Below are 16,598 nucleotides of genomic sequence, written 5' to 3'. Positions count from 1 at the left end.
ATTCCAGAATCGCCACTGAATATATGACAGAATTTCTGAGAGCAAACCTGCCACCCTGTGGAATTCTACTTTAATAAAGCGCACAGGTTTATGGCCAGGAACTGTACTAAAGTGTGTAGAAACCGTTTCAGTTCCATACATACTGTACGAACGGCTCTACACACTGTTGTCTTTCCCACGTGCTCTGCATCGGCCACATTATAGAGAGAACTCCCCGTAGCAAAAAAGCGCAGAGCCATACAGCGAATATGTTCTCTGAATCCGCGGTTTGTCACGTTTGAGATGTGTGGTTTTAGTAGGTTTGTTAAATAAATTAACGACTCCCTAGAAAAACAATAGCGTTCCTGCAAATATTCGTTAGAATAAGAAAAGACATCGATGCTTGGTCTGACTGTCTTACTGACATAACCCGAAAGTTACCTCCGTTTTTGGAAACCCAACCCTAAAACAATCTCCTCTCCTCTCGGACAATTGGAAAGGGCAAGAAGACCGACTTCGAAGACTATCCTACTCTCGGATGCCCCGCCCAAGTGAGTTTTTCAGAGGTTTTAGGCGAAACACTACTGATGTGCGCTTTCGAAACACTGCTCCCTGAAGCTTCGAATCCTTGGTGAATCATTTGTGTCGAACCGAGCTGTCACGTGATTTCAGTGAACTGCACAAAACAAGGCCCACGAACCTCAAAGAAGCAAGTCGTTTGGTTCGTTTTATTACAAACAACACAGTCAAAACGACGAAATGATGGAGTCGGTGCAGCATTTTCGGATTTTATACAGAGAAAAAGAGGTTGTTAATGGGGAAGGCGAAGAGGAAAGAAATTCAAAAACTAGAATTAAGAATTTGGAGGCTTTTATTACACAAATAGACTTTGACGCATTATCTAAGACGCACTGGATTAATTAATCGGATATATGGAGTTATGAAAAAAAAAAGCAATTGCAGCAGATGTGAAGTTTATATTGTGTAGGAAATGAACTGGATTGTGAGACTGCAGCAGAAACTGGATTTCGACGGCCACGCGAGGAGCGGGTGAGTAATGCTACAACGGCCTACAACACTACACCATTTGAGCCTTTATTTTCATGTTTTCACAGTTAAAGAGTAAAGACACTAGTTCATGTGTGGATTTCCAAAGACCCGATATGAGAGAAAAGAGCAGATGAAACAGATATTCAAACAAACACGAGCATGATGCAATAACCCGGACATCAGTATTCGTTACGTCTAACGTTAAAAGGGAAAAAAACACAACGGAATAAAAACCCAGCTCACTCTCCCAAACAAAACAGGCCATACACACATTACAGACACATATTTAATTGTATTTAACTGTGGACATTCCATTTAATAGATTATACTTTCAATAACATCTAATCGTCACCAGCGTGCCTCGTTTCGAAACGTTTTTTTGTGCAAATCTCGTGACGGTCAAAACAGCAAGCGCTTCGCGCACTGTGATTGCCATGCTGTATCCGTGTATCCGACAGTAGGCTTTAACTCGGAGGCTCTTCAGCACAATTTGGAAGTAAGTTAATACTTTTCTGCTGTTTTTCTTTTTCATCGAGCATCGAAATCCGCTCGCTATGGGCTGACAGTTTTTCAGCATACATTTAATTTTAAAAAAAGCACTAAAGTAAAGGTACGCGTCTGTCACTTGTCCGTGCGTTAGCAGCAAAAGCTAACCAGCCGTACCTTTTCTGTCTATGGTACTAACGCGCAATCTGAAGTGCAAAACGCCAATTATAATTAACGTTACAAGCTTGTCAATTCAGCATCATAGTTATTTACCTTTCAGTTACTAACACCAATGGTGTTTTGGCAGAAATGCATTTATTATGGCCTATACGTTACTGTTATTACTTATATGAAATATTGTGGAATACCTTTTATAGAAGTTTTTCATTTCTTTTTTAAGTAACGTTTAATTTAAGTTACATGTTAATAGGTTTATTATTACTTCGTTTATTTAAAAAAAAACATAGCCGTGAGAATTAGGACCATGGTTTCACTTGAAGTGACCCCCATTATTATTGTTATTGTTATCTTTTATAGAAATTTATATTCAGTTATTTGTTTTATAATTATTTGTATCAATTTATTTGTTTATTGTATTTGTATTTTGTGTTCTATAATTCTAATGTATGTGAGGCTGATGTGAAAATAAACTTACATTTAACTGAAACTAATACTAGTCAGTTAAACTGCTTTAAACAAAGAGCTATAGTAAGTGTCATTAGGGCAAACTGACAATAATTTAACATAGATTTAATAGCTTCTTTCTCTATAAATGTTTAGTTATAATTAATTGATGTAAAATGTTGATTTAATAAGAGCATGATTAGAGATAAATATCCTATTAAATTCAGCCTGTGTTATTACAAATAATATAATGCATATGATAATACTTTAATGCATAAGTACACTGAGTACACAGCCAGTGTAATAATCATTAACACCTGATTACAGTCTGAAAAATGCAATCTTTATTTCCAAAAGATACGCAGGCATGTAGTTGACGTGTTGAACACACACACACACACACACACACACACACACACACACCGCAGTCACTCTCTAGTCCAGTGCATCTTCCTCCAGATTCCAGAAGATTTGATCTCCCGTTACCCTTTAGTCTCTGTTCCCCTTGAGCGGGACGCGTCCCATAGTTTAAAGGAACACTCCACCGTTTTTTGAAATAGGGCTTATTCACATTATTTCCTACATTTAGATAAGTGGGCAAATGCATTTTTGTGTCAGTGCATGCATTGTTTTAGTTTGACTGGGTCGGCGTTAGCTTAGCTTAGCACAATGAATGGAATCCTTTGTTGCCAGCTAGCATGGCCTGAGTAAAAGTGATCAAAAAAAAAAAAAAACGCACCTAATTACTTCTTGTGGCCTGCGTATTCACAACGAGTACAAATAGCGATCCAGATTAACACTAGGCGATTTCCTAGGCAGATATTGACTTGGGACTATATTATGGGGAAGCACAGAAGAAAGCACTGCTACTTCGGCGCAGAGATATCACGCAACACATGAAAACATCAACTCTATGTGAATACAGGTATAATATGGGTCGATCTATACATGCGTCATGATTAAAATAATCACTTACTCTGTGGACAGCTGTCCATTTGGTCCATTCGGCGTGGGGCGTTTTTTCCAGTTCACTTTGTCACACCGGAAAAAAAATCGAGTACTGCAGAATGGATCAGCGCCATGAAATCCTCTGTAGATGTGACACAACTTCGGGCACGCTCATCTTGATCTGACGTGTTGAGCCTGGTCATCAATGGCAAAAACATGTCCCACTCTCTACAGCAAAGACACTCTATTTCCGTCGGCATAGATTGGCATATTCCCCCACATTCACACCACCAGTTCATGTTGGCTCTCATCCTCACGTCCTCAGGCTGTTGAACGATCGCAACTAATACACGCGCATATAAATTTCACTCGCGGCTGGCTTGACGGTGTTTTTCTGAAGTGCGGCTGGCTTGACCGCAGTCTCCTACTGTCGTTCTATTTCCAAAGCACGCAGCTCGTCTTCTGTAAACTCTGGTTCAAATAGGTATGGTTCTGGTTCTTGACTGTCTGAGAAGTCACCCTCTTCGTCTCTCTCAAAATCAGCCATGTTCATCGCCATTCCTGTATTGGCAGGCAGCTACTATTCACGCCGGTATGTTGACGGAAGTCGTGGGATTTCATGTGTTGCGTGATATCTCTGCGCCGAAGTAGCAGTGCTTCGCCTAAGCAGCAGTGCTTCGCCTGTGCTTCCCCATAATATAGTCCCAAGCCAATATCTGCCTAGGAAATCGCCTAGTGTTAATCTGGATCGCTATTTGTACTCGTTGTGAATACGCAGTCCACAAGAAGTAATAAGGTGCGTTTTTTTTATTTTTTTGATTACTTTTACTCAGGCCATGCTAGCTGGCAACAAAGGATTCCATTCATTGTGCTAAGCTAAGCTAACGCCGACCCAGTCAAACTAAAACAATGCATGCACTGACACAAAAATGCATTTGCCCACTTATCTAAATGTAGGAAATAATGTGAATAAGCCCTATTTCAAAAAACGGTGGAGTGTTCCTTTAAGAAACGCTGCTATAGGGAGAAGAGAGGTTCTGTGTTGTGTAACGGTCAACTAAGATCATGTGTGCCTTAATAACCAATCACATTACAGCCTTGACGTTAATTAAAGTCAGTTGTGCGACACTCAGTCACTGTTCACAGATCCTATAGGACTGAATCAGAAGTGAGCCACCTGTCGAAAAAAGTCAGTCACTTCTCATATAAAACCAAATTAAATTTTTTTCTGAGTAAACTTAAAAATTGTTTAATCCAAAAGCATTGATTAGTGTAAAACATGTTGGAGATTAGCCGTTATAAGCTGTCGAGTCATTAAATGATACAAAGTGGCATGTAAAAATACAAAATGAAACTGTATAATTAGTATTGAACAATATAGCAGACACAGAATAACATACATTTAGGGCAATCTAGGTAAATTGATCTATTCAGTAAGTGTAAAATAGATGCAGTAGTAGTACATTTGAATGCTTATGACATGACACTTGTTGTGACATATTTTTCTACATACTGTTGTATACGTGTGTGATTGTATTCACAGGTTCTGGAGGAGAGGGACAGAGATGGCAGCTATCAAGGGACGACAGCGAAGAGGCAGTGAGGACAGAAGAAAAGCAAAGAAGAGAAAACACCCCATCAGCAAGAACCGATCTGAGAAGAGTCTGAGAACACACCTGAGAACACACCTGAACATCTACCTCTACTGGTGAGACCTTCAGATCTCTCTAGCCCCTTTCACACTGCACGTCGGACCCGCAATATTCCCGTAACATTGCCTGGTCGCCTTCTGTGTGAAAGCAACCACGTCCCGGAATTGATTACCGAATCGAACCCGGGTCGGGGACATAGTAACATTGCGGTAATCGATCCGGAACGAGCGCTGTGTGAACAAAAGCCAGATCTAATTCTGTATCGAAGTGATGACGCGCGTTATCGCGCGACTTTTTTACCGGCTGTTTTGAAGGAAGATCAACATTCGCGACGAAAACATATGTGCAAACTGTAATGAAGCAGAGATCAGTTAGTTCCTCACTTTCCGTGCTGACGCCGAGATCTTTTGATTGCTTCAGTTTAAGTATAACGTGCCAAGCGCTGTCGACTGGTACATTACACGTCACGCGCTGATGTCACGTGTCGTTACGGGATCTTCAGGGGTTGTGTATGAAAGCACGCACATATACCGGGTCATCACTGGCAGTGTGAAAGTGCCAAATCTAGCGACCAGGGAACAATTACTGGAACACTTTACCCCTGTATTTGCCGGAATGGCAGTGTGAAAGGGGCTTCTGTGATCATATTGTGTGTTAATGATGCTGACAGTTACACTGAAAACTAAAGGTTTGAAATGGTGTTCAAGAGTTTTTGGTGACACTGATTGTGTAGTCAAAGAGTATATATCATATTTTAAAATAATTCATATTTTGATGCTTTGCCCTGCATCCTTTAAAGTTGTATTCATAACTGTGGGTTGGAAACTCGTATCAAGTGAGAAACACAACAGATCTGTAGCTGCGCTCTATGGTTTATGAAGCTCTTGAGCTCAGATGGAGTGACCATAATTAACAAAAGAAAATGAAAGTGCATGACAATACAATCTTCTATCTCATTCATAGCTTGGATTTCGACATCCACATGGATATAAATGACTCCACATAACAACAGTCATTTGTTGTTAACAGCGCTTTGAGTCAAACCAGCTTGTGCTGCACATGACAAAGGCCACACTTTAGATCTTGTGATTCCCAAAGGTTCATTTGTGTCTCGATTGTGAACCTCTGATTTAGTGTTGGGCGATATGGTCATTTTTCAGATCGTCATATCGTCAGTCCGTGAGATCAATGATACACGATATTATTGTGCTTGTGTGGAGCAAGAGAGAGACTCTTTGTTCTTGTCATAGCAGAACTGTTTGGTGTTTTAAACCATGCATGTGTGCGAGAGAGAGAGAGCCTGGAATCAGCAGTAATCTAAAAAATATACTTTCAAACATACAGTAGTTTATATTTAACTTTAGTTTATCAGTATTTAAAACAGGTTAGTTGATGTATTTGGAGTGAAGTTGAACTGATCATCAGTCACACATCACTCCGGACCGGACGCCTCATGATGAGCTCGACACAGAAACAAGAATGAGATGCATCTAACATACAGTAACTGTGGCATTAAACTCAGTGAGTGAGGGCTCGTTTAAAATACTGCACTTATATAGGCCGTTCAGATTACTTGTTAAAGTGTAATGAAATGCCTTCTATTAGCAGACGATGTACTTGGACACTTTGTAACAGCCGAAACATGAAAATAATAAAAGGCGGCAGAATGAACTTCTCATCCATAGTAGTGCTCACATAGTACTTCTACTTCATCACCACATAGTGTGTGTTATAAGTGATCAGTCTTTAAGAGAAGGACTGCGTGAGAACCACTATGGATAAGTTTGTTCTAGTTATTATTTTGTCTTTACTTTATTTGTAACACCTAGAAAGAGTTAATCTCTCGTGTTTGAGAAGAGCGCGTTGTCGTGTAGCAGTCATTAAATGTGTGGGACGCCTTCTCCTCGTTTTCTATCTCTTTAATTTCATGGATTAATGAGTTATCCGAGTCAAAGCGTTACTTAAACTCCTGCGACTTCAGGATCTAATCCTCTTTTGTGCACTGAAGACTCCCAGTCTCTCTGTGATATGGTTTCACAAAAGAAAGCTTTGACTTCTAGAGTTGATCCGATATCATCCAGTCTGTTCAAATCATGTTTTAATTCTTTCTTCTGTTGTTTAGAGAATTATCAATGACTCTCTGAGGTTAAAACTGCTGCTGTCCCCCCCGTACCGAAAACTAACAACATGGATATTGAACTCTGTTGTTTGGTCTGTTTGATATAATGTAATTCTGTAGGGTTTAGTTTGTGTAGTGCAGTGTAGTGCAGCAGCAAGGTCCTGGAGGAGCACTGTATTGATTCAGCTGTATGGAGCTAAAGTGATGATAAAGGCCCCATTTACACTGCATGGTTCAAGTGACCCAAATCCGATTTTTTTTCCCCCTCATGTGGCACAGATCGGATATGACCGGTGAACGTGTAAGAAAAAACCACATGGATTACGATGTTCTCAGATCGGATTCAGGCCTCATTCATATGTGGTAATAAATCGGATATGAATCGGATAAGTGCATTTGCGTGTGCCATGTAAGCAGACAAAACAGATATTCCCCAGTAAATGCGAGCCGTACATCATTAAAAAAGTGACGTCAACTCAGGTGGACACCGCCACAAGACTTATTATAGGCGTGATTGAGGATGAAGGATGCACACAGTGGAGCAATGCCGAGGTTTCATGTCTTTAGGGTGAAGAGATGGGGCAAAAATGCAGGATTGTTACAGAAATATGCACAGACACTATTTAACTGAACAGAGATGACATCACTGAATTCAATGATGAACTGCCTTTAACTATCATTCTGCATTATTGAGACACTGTTTTCCAAATGAATGTTGTTCAGTGCTTTGACGCAATGTATTTTGTTTAAAGCGCTATATAAATACAGGTGATTGATTGATTGATTTGATTGAAATAAAGGGCTCTCCTTTTTTTCTCCGCCATACGAGAACAATGTTTTGCTGATTTTTTTTTTTTTTTTTTTTCTTGCTGCTCCCCGGCCCTTGACAAATGTAAATCGCGGATAGATAGAGAGTGTGCGTGAGAGACAGCGAGAGAGAGAGAGCGAGCCCCGGCTGCACGCTCACCATCTTCAAACACGAGTGCTGTCTTGCTCTCTCTCCCTCGCACATATTAATCAATTGACACGACGGTGTCATAATCATTTAAAATGAGAATGTAAATCTGCTCTCCCCATTTTTGTTTGGAAGAAAAAATTTGATTAGATTTCATATCGCAATATATATCGTAGAAAAATAAAATATTGCAATGTCATTTTTTCCCAATATCATGCAGCCCTACTGTATAATTTTATTTACATCTGCATCCATTGTATTTTGTGCTGTTTTACTTCTTTTCCGGGTCAGAACGTCTACGTTTGGTATTTTCAGCAGTGTATAGTGTAAATGCAAAAAATCGGATACGGACACTTTTAAAAGATGATGTAAGCAGGTCGTCAAAAAAATCGGATATAGTCAGAAAATCGGATTTGGGCATCAAGACCTGCAGTGTAAATGCAGCCGAAGTCACTCTGACTCTGGTCTTCATGACTCGTCTGGATTGTTCACTAGTGATTCAGACGCTAGCCGTGTTTCCACTATCGATCTAAGACCGGGCGTGCTAGTGCGTGCCAGGGCCAGTCACTTCCGGGGCTTGATCGTGCCTCGCCGGATATGCTCGCTAAACATTAACGTTACCATAGTAAACATAGTAAATATGACCGCTTGGATAAATCAGACGTCAGCTTCTTATTCTCTATTACAATCGTATTTATTTAGTAACTTATATTATCAGTCTCGTCTCGAGAGTTTAGCTATATATATCTATCTATCATAGAAATATATCATAGAAATATAATAATGTTTTTGTTCGGGAGCTTTTATAAAAATAGAGATATTATCATTCATTCTAAATGTGACGGCTACTGTAAACTGAAACAGACTCGACTGAATAAGCAGGCTATTTTCATAAGCATTACAAATAAAAAAATATATATTTATTTCTGTGTGATTAATTTTGAGTCCTGATAAATTAATTCATTATGATCAATGTATCATGTATTCTATAGTAAAACATTGATGCTTTTGAATTAAAATATATAAGAAAGCATGCAAACAAACGGATACTTTTATCATGTTCCTGTGTTCTCGCACATGTTCCAGTGACTTATTCTTAGTTTTCTGATAACTTCTCTTTGTTGGTGAAGTGATGATGGGGTTTTGTGATGTTGTTCTGAGAGGCGTGTAAAGGGCGTGTTTTAGTGACGTGCAGTGAAGCCCCTGACTGACTGAAGCCCCCCACGGCCCGCTTTAAGCCCTGGCTCACACTGCCCCAACAGTGGAAATGCGGCTAATGTGAGGCGTTCTGTAACAAGGCCAATCTTTTTCACTCTCAGTGTTTTAATAGACTGACGGTAGACAGGAGAGTCAATGAAGTTTGTGCAGTTAAAGAAGTGAAGCAGTGTCAGTGTTTCTGAACAGTATTCTTTACTTCAGCTGAGATCTGAGGATCACTCTGTTTTCTTTCTCTTTATCAGGTGCCTGCTGTTTTTCCTGCCGTCTGTCCTGTCTGGTGAGTATGTGTAATGTAAAGAAAAATGATTTGTAAATTGGATCGGTGACTTTAATAAGATTAATGAATATATCATTGTTCAGTGATTAAACAGTTTTTATTTGTAGGTGCTGATTCTTTACCTGTGGTGGGAAAGATGGGAGGCAGTATCACTCTGAAGTGTAATTCTGACAACACACAGGACCCCATCCTGACATTTGGGACCAAAACTGCTTATGGTGGCCTACAGAATGAACACTTCAGGGACCGCGTGCACAAGACTGACACCTGTGACCTCATTCTGAAAGACTTGAAGACCACTGATGCTGGAAAATACCTTTTAACTCTTTATGTCGAGGGTGAACCACTATGCAGCTACAGTTATGAGGTCCGTGTTGATGGTAAGGTCAAAACTGATTTATATGTTGATTTGGATTTTTGTTGCTTTTATTTGTTACCAGTGTTTTTCATCTTACGTGTCCTACATTAGAGCTGCATGATGATCTCATTTCTAACTGACAACAATTCTGAGTCTGTTAAACCTTTGACAAAGTCTTACCGGATCATCCAGATCCGTGTTCAGTCTGCCGCTAACACATAGAGAGCAGAAACATCTTTTCAACTACACAGTAATATTTCTGTCTTACAGTCATTTATATTATCACACAAATACTGGAATAAGCTTATAGTTCAGATATAAACATCGATGTCTATCTGGCAGCGATCAAAATAGAGCAAATCCCCTTTTGAAAGTACTGCGCTTTAAATAACGTTTGTGTCGATTGCACTGTTTCACCACTAGGGGGCGACAAATGTCTTAAAGGCTATGGTGCAGGTTAAACACTACTTTCGATTAATGGGTACGTAAAGCAGTCAAGATATGTATATAAAGTTAGAAATGTCTCCAAAATGGTGTTAAAGTCCAGTTTTTGTAGTTTTTGGTTAGTAACGGTTATTTTTTACGCAATTCTGCAATGACGTCACATGAGGTAGACGTGCTGGAAGGTAGCCCCAGCCTTGCAGCTCAGCTACTAGAACTAGTTCTAGCACTCAGTGACTATGGCGTCTAACTGGGATGAGGAAGAGGTGGAAAGACCCACAGTTAACATTTATGATGGCCCACAGCCATATAATTTCGAACCGTTTAGACGTGACAGGGCGAATGAGGAAATACCGAGAGCCGATGGCAATCAAAGACAAATAAATGCATGGTCAGAGGAGAATGAGTGGAGAGTTGGTGAAGTGTCCTGGTGAGTTGCTACCATTTAGAAACGAAGCAATGACCGCTGGAGCTAGTAGTCTGTGAACAGCAGTGCATACAATAACAACTTTTTTTTTACTGTCAGTGAATAGCACCGAATAAAAGTCAATGTTTTCTTTATATCTAGTGACAGTGATTAGCTATGGGCTAGCTTGACAGTCCCACCTGTGAACCCCTACTGTTAATTTCTAAGCTTTTACCACCTCCTCCGGTGAAAATGTTGTTTGCAAACGTAGCCGACGCCGACGGCTGGTCATGTCTTCAGTGTGATCATTGTTGATAGTGCCAACTAGTTTTCCTCGTGATTAATTGTCATTGACACCGTCAGGCTTACCGGTAGAGGGAGTGAGTAGTATGCGTCTGTGTGGGCGGTGTCGTCCCATGGAAACTGTGGTGGAGAGCTTGTGTTGTAGGGAGGTGAGAGCGTTTTGGTCGCTGGTCGAGGACCTCACCCCGCGGCCAGCAGATGTAACGTGCCTAACGCAGCATCCTGGATTTGAGGCATGCTGCCTGAATCCGTTTGTGCTACACATAGCATACTCACACTTCAGGCAGGATCATGGTCCCCTTCAAGCCAGCACGCACGAGTATGTTCATGGTTTGTTTACTTTACCAATCTTTTTACACTGAGTCTTTTGAACAACAGCTATAGGTGACAGAATATGTGTTGCATACACAATAAACATGCATAAGAGACAGGCTTAAAATGATGTTTCCAACCTACTTACAGTTTTAAACTTAAGAATCTTTCCTACTTATCCCTAGGCAATACCGGTACACTGCGTACAGGCAGGCTATACGCTGGGCTTATGGAGTTTTAGGCAGGAGTATAAGGAAGCCTCTACCCTCTTGTGTGGTTTCAACCATCAGACAACAATTTCAAAGTGGTGACCAGACCTATAAGGGCTTTCAATGGCCTCGTTTGGATGAAAATGAATAAAAATAATTGCTTATTCTGTTGTGATCCCCCAATTGCCCTTAAAATGTTATAAAGCACACAGAACACATGAATTTTGATAAGAAAACACAGTTTATTGGCATTGCTTGTAACGGTTACTGAACATTTACTGAACAAGGACGAAGATTACTGACCTGAAACGTTTGCACAGTTTCTTTTGTTTCTCTCTCTCACACACACACACACACACGCAAAAGCACATCAAGCAGACACACAGTGAGCCCAGACAACACCGCACACAGAGGTTGACAAGGCACAGGTAAAATGATTGGTAAATTATTTTTAATTACATACAACAAATTTCATGCAAATAACAGACGGAGGAGCAGACATGCAGCATGCAGGACCCCTTGAATGGGGTACAGCGACAATTATTGCCACTTACAAAGATGGAAAAAAGTAATAATTTTGTGCAAAGTAAAACCAAAGCAACAGCACACAAAGAAAAAACAAACCATGCAGCATGCAGGAAACCACCACCAAATGAGATGACCGGGACAGAGGGAAAGAAGATAACTAACTAAAATAAATACTTACAACTAAATCATTGGACTTGTCTGTGGAAAAAAAAATAATAATGTGAAATTAGTTTTTTTTGTAACGTGACTGCCGGGCTAGGTAGAGGCTGACGGCCTCCTCCTTAGGAACCTGTTCGAAGGATTCGGCGATGGGGGCGGGTGCATCAGAGGATAAATTGTCGCTAACCTCTCGAAGAGCTGCAGGTGAATTGGTGTAGCTTTCCCGAAGGGCCTTCATTAATGATGTTGCATAACCTGCAGACATAATAATAATAATACTGTATAAAGATCATTGCCACTGATCACAGATGTCTCGTGCACCATCTCAAAATATGATAGAACTGCATTACACTGCTTACCGTATGAGGCTGCCTCTTTGATGGGAAGCACCACATGGGCACTTTTTCTGAAGCGCGGATACCGCACGCAGTACTTCTCCGTCCCATCACTTCTCCGTGCTGTCTCGCGGTTGGCATTGTGATTATAATTTACTGAGAGGTAGCTAAACTTTGAAGTGAAAAGTGGATAAACTGTTTCTGACATTTCAGAGGTGGGTAAACTGTGTTTACTTGCGTTTAGCCTCCACTACACGGTCACGGTCAAATATATGTGAAAGAGAACTGTAGCAGTCTAACACAAAACGCAAACACACTATTGTGAAAGGCGATTGCCGATGACGATTCCCGATGTCCATATTATGGACATTTACTTCAGGGCAATTTTGTTTTGGCTCCTATTCGTGAATCACGAAATATGCTCTTCTAATGTCAGAATGATCATGCTTGTAGTGGAGGCTGTGTCAAAGGGAACACGGTATGCAAAATAGAAACAGAGCTAGCTAAAACGCAGCTTGTAAACATTAACGTTAGCATGATGCTTACCGTGGCAATATATCGCTTGCGGCAGACGGTGTCTCTCGACCTCGGGACAGGACAAGCAGAGAGGTTTGCATTCACAGATGGCACGGCGGTAGGAATTAACTTAGCCATCCTCATACTTTTTAAAGAAAGTGCGACCATCTTGGCATCCCCTGAGTGGTAATCCTCCTCCTTGAAATGCGCGCTGCATATTCTCGAGTAGGCGGTGACAGAGCTAGCTGAAAATCTGCCCGCCTAATCTTGACAAATTGCACCCAGCTTCGGAAGATCCCTTTGTCCTTGGGGAAACAATGGACCCTATGTCCAGTTTTGCTGGAGTTCTTGCACCCGCCACAAACACAGTAATAAACCATGTTGTCTACTTATTCTCTACTCTTTCTCTAAGCTATCTGTTATGCTATGCTATCTCTGACTATATATTTATGCTATGCTATGATATCTATCTATCTATCTATCTATCAATCTATCGATCTCTTTCACTAGCTACTACTCTCACTACTCGTCTCACTCTCTCAATGGTATCAAGGCGGGCTTTCGTTTGTCGTCCAAAAGCAAGTACCTCATGTGACGTCATGCAATGCATTGTGGGAGAAACAAGATTCATTTCTAACCTGTAGCTAACCGCTAAGATATCACCTACTTTTCCTTATTATATTTATTTTTTGTAATACCCTTCAACATCAAATACAATGGATAACTGTTTAAATGTTTATTATGAACTAGAAAATTGCCAGAAAAAAAAAACCTGCAACATAGCCTTTAAATGTATTTGTCAATTAATTAATTTTTCATTCACAGAATCGTTCAAAATCGCTGATTAATCCAGTAATGACACAAGGGAAGTAGGTTTATGATTGAGTTGATGAATCAGTGATTTAAACAACTTTTTCATCACGCTAATATAAAAAACTGGGGTTTTAAATATATTATATATACACTACCAGTCAAAAGTTTTTGAACCATAAGATGTGTAATGTTTTTTAAAGAAGTCTCTTCTGCTCACCAAACCTGCATTTATTTGATCCAAAGAACAGCAAAAACAGTAAAGTTCAATTTAAAATAACTGCTTTCTACTTGAATATATTTTAAAGTGTAATTTATTTCTGTGATGCTCCGCTGTATTTTCAGCATCATTCCTCCAGTCTTCAGTGTCACATGATCTTCAGAAATCATGAAAATATGATGATTTACAGTTAAAAAAAAAAAAACATTGTTGTTGTTATTATTATTATGTTGAAAACAGATGAGTCGATTTTTTTTTTTCAGGTTTCTTTGATAGAAAGTTCAGAAGAACAAAATTTATGTAAAATAGAAATATTTTGTTATAAATGTCTTTGTCACACTTGGTCAATTCAAAGAATCCTAGCAAAATAAAAGTATTAATTTATATACTTGTGATAATGATATTAGTAATAATACTAAAAAAAGATCCGTAGGAGAATCGTGATCTCTATAAATTGTGATTCTCAATTTATCCAGAATCGTGCAGCCCTAGTCATACATCATCAGTTTTATGAAAGCATCATGCCACAATTGTTTTCTTGTTTTATTTCTCTTCAGTTAATTTAACAGCTCGGATAGGTGAAGAAGTGATGCTTGTTGATCTGCCGGGTGATGCTGAGAGCGTGGAGCATTTATCAAACACCAGCTCGACAGAAGTCTGGAGGAGAGGGATGGGTGTCCGGACTGATCGACTGATGGACAAGGATGGTCACCTGATCATTAGGAGCTACACTTTAAGAGACGCTGGAACATACAGAGTCCTGAACTCAACAGGAGGAGTCCTGGTCACTGTGACCCTCACCGGTGAGAGAAGACGGATGGATGTTTAGAAATATTAATTATAAAGTAGACAAGTGAGGGTTAATCATCATGATTTGAACAGGAAATTAATATTAAACTGTGTGATTAACATTTCAATATTCTGTACAGAATGGGATACAGAATTGTAGCCACACTGGGTTGTACAGAATAATTAACTCAAATGATATATTGGGAATTTGAATAATTAATCAGGAATATGATTAATATATATATCTCATATGACAGTTACACTAAATTTTATTGATTATGAAAATAGCTCAATTGCCTATACCAATAACTCATTACAGAGCACTGTAATTTACTCAATATGTCAATATAATAAAGTTATCACTTATAATTCAAGGAAAAATATTCTCTGGCCATGAAAACATTATCCTATCATTATGATAAATTTAGTTTCTAAATGTAAAGCTTGTAGCTAAAGATCAGACACTTCAGTGACTCGTAATGTGAGCGGGTGGTGGAGACAAGAATCATGAATATTTGGGTTTTTAATGATTGACTAATAATACATCAAAACTACAGATCACACAGAGTAAATACACGTACGACAATACAGACAGTAAACTTTTTACAAGACATAACGGAGAGAGACCTACAATTAGAATCCTCGCATAACAAGGATTAACCATTGTACCCACAAACATATTCAAAATACATATTATTAATAAAATGATGAAGATAAGGAACTTTAAGAAAGGTTTCTTGGTGTGTGTGTGTGTGGAATGTGGGGGGCTTTGTTTCTCCTTTGAGGCTCGCACGGGTATCGTAAATAATTTAACGCCAGGCATTTAGTGGAAAAAGGTTTCCTTTATATGCCTGAATTTAACCTATGAATCGATGACCTGCATATCTTTTACAGAATCAAAGTATGAACAGGACAGCACACGTGATGATAACACTAAAGGCACTGAGCGACATCGTAAGTAAAACAAGAGGCATTGAGAACTTTACAAAATCTTTAAGCAGTGAGTGAAAAAAATAAAAATTTATCAATTGTGCTCTCTTCCTTCTTCCAGATGTTTGGGTTTGGATGATGGCTCTGGTGGCTGTGATTGCGTTTACTGGCTTCATGATCTATCGATGTCTGAACCGGAACAAGGCACAAGGAGTCCTAATGAAAGAAATTGTACAGCTTCCCATCTGAGCCAAACATCTCCCGTGTGTGTGTGTGTGTGTGTGAGGAATCGCAGGAGCGGAGTCCTGTGTGGGTTTTATTCATTCAAAGACTTTGAGGGCCACTGCTTAACTGATTCAGTTTATAAAACGAATGCCACCTTATTGGGAAAATACAGCCCTCCCTCACAACTTTTTGATTATTCCCTTCATTTTATTCAGATTTGAACCTGGGTCGACTGCATCAAATTGTGAACAACACATGGTTTTTTTTTTATCTGCACCACATAAGTGAAAGTGAAGTGAAAGTGACATTCAGCCAAGTATGGTGACCCATACTCAGAATTTGTGCTCTGCATTTAACCCATCCAAAGTGCACACACACAGAGCAGTGAAAACACACACACACACACACACACACTGTGAGCACACACCCAGAGCAGTGTTCATCATTTATGCTGCGGCGCCCGGGGAGCAGTTGGGGGTTCAATGCCTTGCTCAAGGACACCTAAGTCGTGGTATTGAAGGTGGAGAGAGAACTGAAAGCTTACAGAGGTCATATGAGAACATACATAAAAGTACATACTTTTGAGTGTGTAGCAAAAGAGTATGCACGTTGTGGGACATACTTCGCCTAGTTACGCACACCACAACTGTTAACGTTTCATTCATTCTTTATGTCCAATAAAATTTTACTATGTGTGCTTCTACCAAGTTGAGGAGTGAAGAAGCAGGGCGGCGGCGTCGTAGAACCAA

The 16,598-nt window shown here is 39.7% G+C and overlaps 1 protein-coding gene and 1 long non-coding RNA gene across 3 annotated transcripts; one reads left to right on the top strand and one right to left on the bottom strand.

Moving 5' to 3' along the window:
* Positions 1-203: 203 nt before the first annotated feature.
* LOC113062510 (uncharacterized) lies at positions 204-16,225 on the top strand. 2 transcript variants are annotated; one of them, XM_026232414.1, is made up of 7 exons: positions 204-1,029; positions 4,631-4,795; positions 9,274-9,308; positions 9,416-9,688; positions 14,463-14,708; positions 15,589-15,648; positions 15,746-16,225. In XM_026232414.1, the coding sequence occupies exons 1-7, from the start codon at positions 971-973 to the stop codon at positions 15,871-15,873; spliced, it is 966 nt and encodes a 321-aa protein (XP_026088199.1). In that variant the 5' UTR covers positions 204-970; the 3' UTR covers positions 15,874-16,225. The 2 variants fall into 2 exon arrangements, with proteins under 2 accessions (XP_026088199.1, XP_026088200.1); XM_026232415.1 differs by lacking the exon at positions 204-1,029 and adding an exon at positions 1,062-1,525.
* On the bottom strand, positions 11,560-13,811 carry LOC113062539 (uncharacterized). The gene is made up of 3 exons (XR_003278554.1): positions 12,384-13,811; positions 12,212-12,279; positions 11,560-12,063 (listed from the first exon to the last, which is right to left on the bottom strand). It is a non-coding gene; the product is annotated as an uncharacterized LOC113062539 (long non-coding RNA).
* Positions 16,226-16,598: the final 373 nt, after the last annotated feature.

Source organism: Carassius auratus, chromosome 44 (genome assembly GCF_003368295.1).
Source record: "Carassius auratus strain Wakin chromosome 44, ASM336829v1, whole genome shotgun sequence".
Taxonomy (NCBI): domain Eukaryota; kingdom Metazoa; phylum Chordata; class Actinopteri; order Cypriniformes; family Cyprinidae; genus Carassius; species Carassius auratus.
This window is presented reverse-complemented; position numbering and strand designations above follow the sequence as displayed.

Bases quoted from the DNA above. Each gene is read 5' to 3' on its own strand.
- LOC113062510 (XM_026232414.1), top strand. From the start codon at position 971: ATGAACTGGATTGTGAGACTGCAGCAGAAACTGGATTTCGACGGCCAC. The intron at 4,796-9,273 runs GTGAGACCTTCA...TCTCTTTATCAG, and splicing joins CTGAACATCTACCTCTACTG to GTGCCTGCTGTTTTTCCTGC. The intron at 9,689-14,462 runs GTAAGGTCAAAA...ATTTCTCTTCAG, and splicing joins TTATGAGGTCCGTGTTGATG to TTAATTTAACAGCTCGGATA.